General features: G+C 44.8%; 1 protein-coding gene across 1 annotated transcript; it reads right to left on the bottom strand.

The window, feature by feature from the left end:
* Positions 1-9,968: 9,968 nt before the first annotated feature.
* On the bottom strand, positions 9,969-10,805 carry LOC117645156. The gene is made up of 2 exons (XM_034385133.1): positions 10,649-10,805; positions 9,969-10,324 (listed from the first exon to the last, which is right to left on the bottom strand). The coding sequence occupies exons 1-2, from the start codon at positions 10,697-10,699 to the stop codon at positions 10,043-10,045; spliced, it is 333 nt and encodes a 110-aa protein (XP_034241024.1). The 5' UTR covers positions 10,700-10,805; the 3' UTR covers positions 9,969-10,042.
* Positions 10,806-11,207: the final 402 nt, after the last annotated feature.

An 11,207-nucleotide genomic window follows, 5' to 3' on the forward strand; every position in this document is an offset into this window, starting at 1 on the left:
ATATAGCCAACCAAATTACCTCTTTGATGTCTGGCTGGAGATCTTCTTCCTGTTCTAGTGCCTCTTTGTTTTTTACTGGACTAGGGTCCACAGTGGCCTACAAGAGCAGTCAAATGAAAAATAAAAAACATGCATATAAATTAATCGAATTTTTACTTTAAAGAAACCTGCAATAGCAAAATCTCACCAGACACATGAGAGCATCAACTGCTTTCTGCGTAGTTGGAGTTATACTCAAAATTCTGCTCTTGCGTGCTGGTGATTGCAGACTTTCATCAACTATCTGTATAGTTGGGACAGATGTTTCAGTTTCACTAAGCTCATAAGCAGCAGACCAGTATTCTTCACACTAGTTCCTTACCTTCACAGGAGTTCTTCCTCTACGTCGTTTTAGAAAGGGACCATCATTGTCACTCTAAGGAAGTACGCAAAAATGTCTTAAAACCCAGAAATCTTAGAACAAATGGTAAACGAAAGAAATTACGCACATCGTACTCTTCAATGTATTCTACTGGCATGGAGTCCTTCCCTTTGCCGTCAGGGAAGTGGCAAGAGCAAATGGTCCAGCTGGATAGTAATTTTTTGGGAGTGACTTTTTCAGTCCCAGCCAAAGCTAGCCACTGCCCCGCCACAATTGGATTTTTTGGGAAAGTATGAAACTGGCAAGTTTTTTCGGGCATGCTCTGGTGATGACCACAATTTTTGTAAATACATTTTCTGCCTTTTCTCATTGTAGCTAAAAGAGAAAATATAATGAAAAGACAATATCGTGGACAGAAAATACACATTTTACGAAAGAAACCGACGACTAACCTGTAAACTAGTAAAAAATCTCGCTGAACGAAGGTTATTTTAGCAGCGATTCTCAAATATTCGCCCGTTTCACTTAAAGGTTATTGTAACAACGGACGCGACAGGAAAAAACTTTAAAAATAATCAAACACGCGTTCAATCTGCTTAGAATCACGTAAAAACGGCCTTTCGCGGCCTTCGCGCCAACGGACACGCCGCCTTTCTGCTTTGTTGTGAGACGGCACTACGCTCCGCCACCCCGCCGCCATGTTCTTCTTCCTGTTCTTCTTTACGCCTAAGGTGTTCATGCTGTGCGCTGCCGTCACGCGTCGCCCTCGTGGCACTGAGACCATGTGAGTACTCCTTGATTTGTGTAGTGCCTTGTGGCGTCCTTGCATGTGTTGCATGTTCCTTGCCGTGCCCTGTGTTATAGTTGAGAGCATGTGGCCATGATGGTGAGGAGGGTAGGCTTCCCCCATGCTATGAACAAGAATCCCCTGCCGATGGCATAATTGAGATTCAGGAGTGGGACTCGGTCCCCCTTGAACAGACTTGCCCCTAGTTTCTGTGTCTGTACTGTGGGTGCAGGGTGATGGTGAGTTGGCTTCGATCTTGGGTCAGTGTTTGCGGGTTACGATTGCCTCAGCATCGGCTGCAGCATCAGATGGTGCCGCCCACGCCGCCCCACCAGCCCTTCCCGCATCAGCCACCGAAGTAAGCATTCCCGAGGAGCACATAATAATGAGAGAACTAGTGAGAATAGTGAGAACTAATTTTAGAGGCGGTTTTCATTTGTATTTAAATTTGATTGGTATCTCTATCAGGTGGAAGAGGGTGGGGGACTGCCTTGTTATCAAGCAGCCTCTCAATTTATGGAATTTGTTGCTTTTATGTTTCAACAGATCCGCGTTATCTTACGATGATGATGAGGAAGAAGAGCAGGTGCGCCCTGCGGAAGTCCCCGTCGAAGCGGAATGCAGTGTTTGCGCCGAACCGGTGTCATGGCTGCGCCCCCCGGGGGCCATCAAAGGGTGCCAGCACACTGACGTGACGCACCTCCCTTGCCTCCGGAGGTGGGTCATCGCGAACGGGAGGTGCTACCTTTGTAATAAGGTTGGTGTACGCCAGACCGTGTCGTGTCGTAACAGGCTTCGCGATGCTGCGCCAGTTTCGACAGTACACGCCTGGCGTATACACCTACCATGGCCTTGCTTTGCTGGACAGACCATAAATGAGCGTGATCCCCTCAAAAATCAGCATTTGGTCATGAAAATCTACACTAATGGGTCTTAACTTTGGGGTCGGGGGGTCCAAATGGGTCCTATTGCCATCAGCAGCCTCAAAAACATAGAAAACGACGTAAAACTTGACAAAAAGACGATACTGCTTAAAAAGTTGACTTTATTCTACAGCTTTTTAAGTGTTTTTTGGCTAATATGACCGAATGGATTGAGATAGAAAGCTGAATTTTGGTGTGTGGCGAGCCAAGCACATACCTGATGACCCTGCAAAATTTCAGACAGATCGGCCGAGCCGTTCAGGAGGAGTAGTGCGCACAGACACACGCACACACACACACACGCAGACTGAAAAAGTTTTTTAACACCACGGGAGTATCGGGCTTCGCTATCTCTCAGCCAATAAGAAGGCAACCGTCACCATGGTTCGATGAACCACTCCTTGATGCAATTGGGTACTTGGGAGAAAGCCTGGACCGGAAGTCAGCGATGGAACGGGAGAAACAAAAGAGCGTCGCGCGGCTGTGCTGAGCGGTGGCGGGGGCCGGGATGAGCGCAGTGGGGGAACCATGCGAGCACCGCCCTGAAAGCACACTCCCATCTTTGAACAAAACTGATCTAACACCATGAAGATTCAAAATTTTGCCGTTTGAGGGTACTTACTCTTCATCTTGCGCTGTTTAGAGGCATTAAAGGACGCGTCTTGCCGTTCCTCCGTAAATAATGGCGTTCTCAACCTCCTTCTGGCACCTGTGGCGACGCTTGCGTTGCGTTGTGAAAAAATATAAGAACAGGAAAGATGACAAATTCAACGGCAAGTGACTTGCTTCCGACTCCTGGACCTTGTTGCGACGCAGGACTTCGTTGCGACGCGGTTTGAACGCGGGGACTATATAGGGTACTTCGGAGGGAATCCTGACCGGAAGTTCGCGCCAGAACGGGAGGAACAAACGAGCATCGCTCGGCCGTGCTGAGCGGTGGTGGGGGTTGAAATCGTCGGAATGGGGGTGCAGGCGGCGCGCGCACGTTACCCCCTTGGAAAGCTGTGCTTTTTCTAAAGCACCAGTTAAGTCCTTCCCCTTCTGAGTCATGAAAAAGGCAATGGCTCCCCCTTTCGCCTGAGCTTGTTTATGGAGAGTAGAAACTGTGTAAGAACACGGGAGTTCTGCTCCAACTGCTTTGTGATGAGCCTGGAACAAATTCATGGCAGACGCCATTGTCTTCTGCCTTGTCTCGTGATCTGCCTTTAGGTGCACTTCTAAGTCTTTTAGCGCTTCCTAGACCGTTGCCGCCCCCCCCCCCCCCCCCCTGCTCAGAGGTGATGGGGAAGTCTTGTTTCCCAGTCCATGCGAGTTGCTTTTGGTTGGTGGGGCTGGCTCAATGAACCCACCTGGAGACGAGCTGCTTTCTTGACGAGGCTTAAGGCACTTCGTAACATACTAATGCTTAAGGTTGAAACAGCCTCATTAGAAGGGTCTTTTATTTAGAGCTAACAACAGGAACGTATTGATTTTACCTTTTTACCTGGCCATGGGAGATCTTTCAGGACTACAGGTCTCTCCTCCCCATTCGGATACAGAAGTTTTTGAAGTTGTTCTCCAACTGTTGTCATTTTCGTGATCAGCACATCGAGAACTGCAGGAATCAACGTAAAACACCCAAATCCCCATAAATCCCAATCTCAAACCGAGGTGATAACAGCGGCGGCTGCACTGTCGTCTGCTGGGGGAGTGCTGAAAGCAGTGCTACCAACAGAATGTGTTGCCAACTGCGCGCCTGCTCAAAATTAAAAGTCGGCCGATTACTGCAAACGCAAGGAATCTGAAAACCGCTCCGTCCTGGGGTTCAATTGATGCCATCTAGTCTAAATTCAGGCGGAACAAACAAGGTTCATTACGTGACTTTTAAGAGATGGCCAAAACGGCATCTAAGCACGAAATCACCCACATGGGACCGTGGACATGGACATGCGCGCCCATAAGAGGAAGCTAGGAGACCAGGAAACTAATCCGCCCCTAATCCGTCGCCCTGGCCTGCGCGGGAACAGTGAAGAACCGGGCCCTACCTTACCCCCCTTCACTGTGGCAAAAAGGTACGGAAAATTCTGTTAATTTTTTTGCCAGGATTCTCCGTAGGCTCTTAGAGTATTCTCCGTAAGGGAAGGTGGGGTACCATGTGACACGGCCACCATGTGACTTTGGCTTCACTCTCATTCCAGGAACGTGACGTCACGTTGAAACGAACGTGACAAAGTGTCACGTTCGTTTGAGCATTGTGTCACATTCGTTTGAATGTGAACGAGCTGATTTTCGGCCAATTCACACCCGAACGAATGTGACACAATGCTCAAACGAACGTGACAGTTTGTCACGTTTGTTTCAACGTGATGTCACGTTCCTGGAATGAGAGTGTTTTTCTCCCAAACGGCTTGCTATCCAACAGCGGTAAGAAGACTCAAAGGAAGGTATCATGAAGGAGAATCGACGTGCAATAGGTCGTGACTCTCCTTCGAAAAGGACGGGAATGGTAGCGATCAGAATTGGAAATAGTCTTGAAATAGCTCATTGGAAACTTTTTCTATTTCCCGCCGCGTCCGCTTTTTACCTTTAAAATACATTTTAAGGACATATGCTCTGCAAGATGTTTCTTTGATGTTTAAAGCGCAAAATAAGCTTTGGCTCGATTCTCTACGGCATAAACTTCGAGCGTTATTGCTGTTTCCCCTAAAACTGTTGATCTGGGCACCATGTGACTCTACTGTCATTCGCTATGGGATTCCGCGATTCACTCATTTGAATGTGTTCAGTCTATGACATTTGTACACTAGTAAATAAAACCTTTATTGCTTGGGAACCAAAGATGATAAATTGATAAACTCAACGGATTTAAAAAGCTGGAAGATTTCTTCGTTTATTCTTTGCGTGTAGGTACGCTGAATAGGATTTAAACCCAGACAAAAGGCCACTGTCACATGGTAAACTATGGCTGTCACATAGTGTACTACGTGGGGTACGAAGTGACACTTTGACTTTGCCCATTCAACTCGCGATAACTCAGCAACCAAAACAGATAAATTAGAAATCTCAACAGAAATTAAGGTGAAGAATCATTTTGTTCACATGTCTACTTATGGATGTAATGTGATTGGTGTTATTGGGTTGACGGGCATTTAACAAAAAACCGTCACATAGTACCCCACCTTCCCTTACGACCGCACAGTCTTCTCCGTAGGACCTGGAAGACTGTATAGTCCTACGGAGAACACTGTGAGGTCCTACGGAGAATACTGTGTGGTCCTACGGAAAATACTGTAAAAGCTTACGCAGAATATTAACAAGGGGGCTACGGAGGATTACCACAAGCTGTTAACAGAATTTTCCGTAGCTTTTTGCCACAGTGTACCCGACCATTTTGTGGCAAGACTTTTTTGTCTGACTAAATTTTGGCGAGACTTTCTGGTTTGACCAAAACTTGGCCTCGCCTATGGAGTGGCGAGGAGTCTGACCGTTGGATTTGTAGTGCTGGAAGACATTCTCAGTACGCTAGCTGCTTGGCCAAACGTTGCGCCCACACCGTTCTTTGCTTCGTTTTCTCTCAAGGGGCAAAGAACGAGATTATTGTCACATAACGCTTACTGTTACTAGCTCCTGTACGAAAACCTTGCATTTGAAGTGTTGTCCCTCATACAGCAAAGTCCTAAAAAATTGCCTTTTTTCGCAGGGACTCTATACCATTTACGAAACAGTTGACTGGATTTTCCCGTACGTCCCGATTCTGCCTTACGGACGCTACAGGTTCCGAATGGTATCCCGGGTCGGAAATGACACTGGCCCAGTCCATCTATGTGCGAACGTTGACTGCCAGGTCATTCCAAAGGCATAGACACCACCGTCGTTGTAATTTTCGTCGTTATTTCGATTAAGAAGGGTGCATTACGTGCACTAATTGCAACCGAAAAGCACCAATCAGAAATCGCTTATCAGAGCTGCACGAAAAAAAAATCTATAATTTACAGCGTGTTGTAAGTGGCTTTGAAACTCGAAGCTGTTGCGTTGTTAATAAAGGTTTATCTCACTCAAATTTGGATATCTTGTTCCTCGGAATCATTCTGACGCCCTCAACCAAACATAAAATCAGCATTGCGTGAAAAATTTCTGCCTTTAAACGGAATAATAGGTGACATAAAACAAGGCGTACACTCTCAGACTGTAATTGCTTTTTTGTCCTTTCGTGAAGAGTATTTTACACAGCAATAAAAAGTACTATTTCCTCAATGTCTATGGATTTCATTCGTTGTATTGACTTAAAGTTAATTTGCTATTGACAAAGAGCCAACATGCAATTGACGTCCAAAATACACTCTCAATCCAGGAACGTGACATCACGTTGAAACGAACGTGACAAAATGTCACTTTCGTTTGAGCATTGTGTCACTTGTTTGGGTGTGAATTGGCCAAAAATCGGCTTGTTCACATTCAAACGAACGTTGTAACGTTCCTGGAATGAGAGTGTAGTCAATAATTGATGACAAGGTAGTCTTTAAAGTGAACAATATTGCACATGGTTACAAAGGGAATACTACATATTATTGCTGCTTAAGGGGAGGTTCTACTGAAAAAATGGCGATTTTTGACAAAAATTGCGAATTTGTGTTTCGGGCAGTTTTTGCATCCTTGGACCTTGCTGAACCTAGGGAAATGTCCAGATCGACCCTCAGATTTTTTTTCCGGCCTCTACAGCCAATTTTGTAAAACAGTGCAAAATGTCTAAATTGCTCAAAATTGCGGTTTGCTCCTTTTTGAGGCTGAACGGTCGCGCGCCTGTAAGGTAGGCAACACATTCAGCTCGGCTGCTCAGCGCGGCTGTCCAGCGCTCCCTCCCGGCCCAGAGGCCATAGAGCGACTGGTGCTGCTCCCTGGCGGCAGCTCTCGAAGCGCTCTCCCCCCCCCCCTTTCCCCTTTCCTGCTCCTGCACACACACACACTACTCTGTTCTGTAAGCCTGTCGACTGTTTGGAACGTGGAAACGCAACAAAATGCATGGAGTTCATTCGAGATGGAAGAAACCGAAGGCAAAGAAGCCTACTGGGAGAAAAAGTACCGCGAATTCCCAGAATGCCTCCAAGCGGTGGGAAGCTGAAAAAGCTCGAAAACTTCAATCAGTGGAGAAGAGCAGCTCTACACATGTTGACGAGGTTAGGGTTTCGGAAGCCGGTCCCTCCACACAGTCAACAACCCAAAGAAAGTTGGATTTCTTCAGAGACGAAGGCCAAGTAGCGACTAAGACGGACCAGACGCCTACCAAGTCGGATTACTTCATAGTTCACAAAGAGTTTTGGGACGCTGCAATGGGAGCTGCTGTCTGCAAGACTTGCCGCCATGGTCAGTTGAGTCTGGACTTCAAAGAAAGCCATGGTTTTGTGAAAAAGGTGGTTATCAGATGTTCTGTCTGTGATTGTGCTGTGTGGCAAAGCTATACAAGTCCTAGGGTTGCTAATGTGGATGGCTCTGAGAGCACAAGGCCTCCCTTTGTATGCAACAGGAAAATTGTTGATGCGTTCTTGGACATAGGAACAGGTGCGTATGAAGCTCATTTGTTTGTTTTTGTGGCATAAAATACGGAGTTAGTTATTTTTTTTTACTTTGTGTAGGTTATGCTGGATTGTTGAGATTTTCTGCGGCCATGTCAATGGACTCCATGTCAATTCAAGCCTACATGAATCACCTGGGAAAATTAGCTATAGAAAATGAAGCGTAAGTGCCACTTTCCTTCTTCCATCAGCACTCAGACCTATGTATGTGTAAATTCTAACTCCAATTTCTTTTCCTTTTGTTACAGAGTCAAAGAAGAAATTCTGTCTCTTGCCCGCCAAGCTGTGAGGAAAGCGCACGAGCTTGAGAATCCAGATCTCTGCCATCAAGAAGTTATTGATGTTGATGTTTCATTTGATGGCTCGTGGCCCAAACGTGGCCACACATCACTTGTTGGTGTTGTTTCAGTGATCGACATTTTGACTGGCTTGGTTATTGATTTTCATATTATGTGTAAATATTGTCATGTTTGTGCTGTGAGAAAAATTGAACTTGGTGAAGATTCCAAAGAGTTTAAAGAGTGGGAGAAGACACACAAGGACAGTGGTGAATGTGATATAAACTATAACGGTTCTGCTCCATCAATGGAAATGGGCGGTGCTGAAGTGTTGTGGAATCGATCTATTGAGAAGAACAAGATGAGGTATACCACTGTGTTGTCGGATGGAGATTCTAAAACAATCAGTCACTTGAATCAGACTGTGCAGCCTTATGGTGAAGATGTTGTAATAGAAAAAGAAGAATGCTTGAACCACCTATCAAAGAGAGTTGGTACTGGCCTTAGAAAATTGGTGACCGATGAGAAGGCTAGAGGTGTCACTCTGGGTGGAAGAAAAGCCGGCTCTCTGAAGGACTCAACTATTACTAAGCTGCAGTCATACTACCACAAAGCTGTCAAAGAAAATATGCCTGATGTTGCGGCCACCAAAAAAGCAATTTTTGCTACCTTGGAACATATGAATTCCACTGACAACAAACCGAGGCATTCCAAGTGTCCGAAAGGTACCAACAGCTGGTGCTTCTTCAATAGAGCTAAGGCCAAGAAGGAGAAACCAAAATCTCATAGTGACATGAGTGTCAGCTTAAATGATGAAGTTTTCAAGAAAATAAAACCTGTTTATGACAGGTTAAGTGACAAGTCTCTTATGTCAAGATGTTCAAGACTAGCAACACAAAATTCTAATGAGTCATTGCACAGTGTTCTCTGGAATAAATGTAAGAAGGAAACATTCTATTCTAAAAGAAAATATGAGCTCGGTTTGACCAGAGGAATTGGGGAATTCAATATGGGACTGAGAAAACTTCTGGAAGTTAGGAGAGATTGTAGCTCAGCTGACAACAGCGAGGAAAGTGAAACTGAAGAAGGTGATTCCACAGCCGAAGATTCCACAGATGAAAAAACTGAAGCAGCAGGAGCAGATGTTGTCATAGGCCTTTCAATTGCTGACCGCATTGACAGGAAGAGGACATTGCAGAGTAGTCAACAGCAAGTTAGAACTAAGAGAAGAGCAGTAAAGAAAGTCCAGAAGAAAATGCTTGCATCAAAGACCAAAAAATCAGAGGGTGTTACCTATGAAGCAGGAGGGTTTTGATTGTAAATTCCCATTGTTAAATGTTATTTTATTGATAATGATTGCTTTCTAAGCTTCCTTTTCTTTTAAAAAGACCCAAAACTAATTTATGCTATGTTATACAGCATGTATTAAAGTGTTGATTGTCCGGAAGAATGATTGTTCTTGAATTTCTCTTTCTGCCACTTTGACCCTTGTTTTCTCGAAAGTAGTTTTTCTTGACTTCAAAAGTTCGCCTACGCAAAACGGTTTGGACTATCATGCTGAAATTTTGCGTGGGTTCTCACCCACATATTAGCTTCAAACCGTGGCATCCGGGTCAAAATGTGACCCACCATTTCCTTTCACAGAGGTGTACTTTACTAAAAAATGGCAAAATTTATGATTTTTAAAAATTTTAATTTTTAGCGTGTATTAATTCAGAAATGGCTTCACATTTTGAGTTGGGTATGCCACCATTTGTTCTTTAGGGTAAGATGACTCATTTGGCTTGTACGTGACCAGCTCACTCAAAACACTTTGCGTACAGAATTTTTGCCCGAAACACCTTTTTTTAGTCAAAAATTGTCGTTTTAACCCAAATACGTGACTCAAAAATCTGAAATTTTTTTTTTAAGCTATCTTAACATAGTCCTAACAATCCACTATCAAACAAAGTTCATAGTGCCTTTACTTTAGAAAATAGCATTTTCAGTAGAACCTCCCCTTAAAAAAAACTACGTAAGCAAAGGACAAAAAGTCAATAATGATGAGAAAAAAGTGAATACGAGTCAGAGTGTAGAATAGATTTCTGAGCGGAATCGGACGGTCAGGTTTATTTTGTTCGCTTCGGGGAAGCATTCACAGTCCCTTAACAGCAGATGTCGGCACTCATGGCGTTCTTGAGGCAGTCCACAGCAAAGGAGACGTACTCTTCACTGGCGTAGCCGCCCAAGCAGTACTCCAGATACTCGGGAGCCTCGCTGATGTCGCAGCTGGCCCTCTTCTTGTCGAACTGCCTGGAGACGTACCGCGCGCACAGCCATTTTGGGTCCGCGTACCTCTCGGCTGGAACGTTCCTCGCGCAAATCTCGATCTGCTTTTCGAGGTTGTCTATAGCCGAGCTGTCGCAGGCAGACAGGGCAGTGGCCATCTGCGGATCAAATCAGAGGTGTCCATTATTGAAAGCCGCGCACTGCAAGAAAATGTGTGAATATGTAGTACAAAACACACTGAGAAAATTTGTTGTCACTTTATGACAAAAACGCGGATGATAGTATCATCACTTTCAAATCATACAATCTCGTCACAAATTGATGACATTTTCATCAAAGCTCCTATACTTATTGCATGGGCGTGACAACAATGTCATCAATTGACTTGATGACATTAATGTAAGGAAAATTAGCCTGGAAATTGTCATCAAGTGCCGACTCAAATTTTCACAGTGTGCTTGGTTTCACAGTGCCAGACTTACGACGAGGCAGGCAGCAAGGGCCAAGGCGAACACAGTGGACTTGGCGGCCATGACTGAAGTTTGACGAGGCTCAGCAGGTGAGACTGTTGCCCTCGTCTTTGGCAGCTGCCTTTTAAAAGGATATCGAGTGTTCTGGACTTGCCTCTCGACCTTATCTGCACCGCTCCTCGAAAGCCCTGACGCTACTCTGCCCTTCAAGTGTGTGCATGCACTCTCAGTCTCGTATTGACTTTTTATCTCTTGTACTATTTTCTCTTCAGTTGTGCACTATTTTGTTCATTGTACAATGTATTTAGTCCATTAAACCAGACTTTTTGTCATTTGCAATGTGCTTTTAAATTTCTACATGATCTATTGACAATGTTATCTTTAAAGATCAAAATTGTGTATAGTTAGAGAGACAAGTACATTTTACGTAAGAGTGAAAAAAGTTACAAGCAAGGGAGGAAAATGTCCATCTAGGTCTGAGGGTGTGGCACACACTTAAAAACGTATGCAGGCCTGTGTGAATCTGCAGGCACACTGTTGGAAACACTGCAAAGCCGGTGGTAAGTTTACT

This window comes from Thrips palmi, unplaced genomic scaffold (assembly GCF_012932325.1).
Source record: "Thrips palmi isolate BJ-2018 unplaced genomic scaffold, TpBJ-2018v1 HiC_scaffold_18, whole genome shotgun sequence".
NCBI classification, from domain to species: Eukaryota; Metazoa; Arthropoda; class Insecta; order Thysanoptera; family Thripidae; genus Thrips; species Thrips palmi.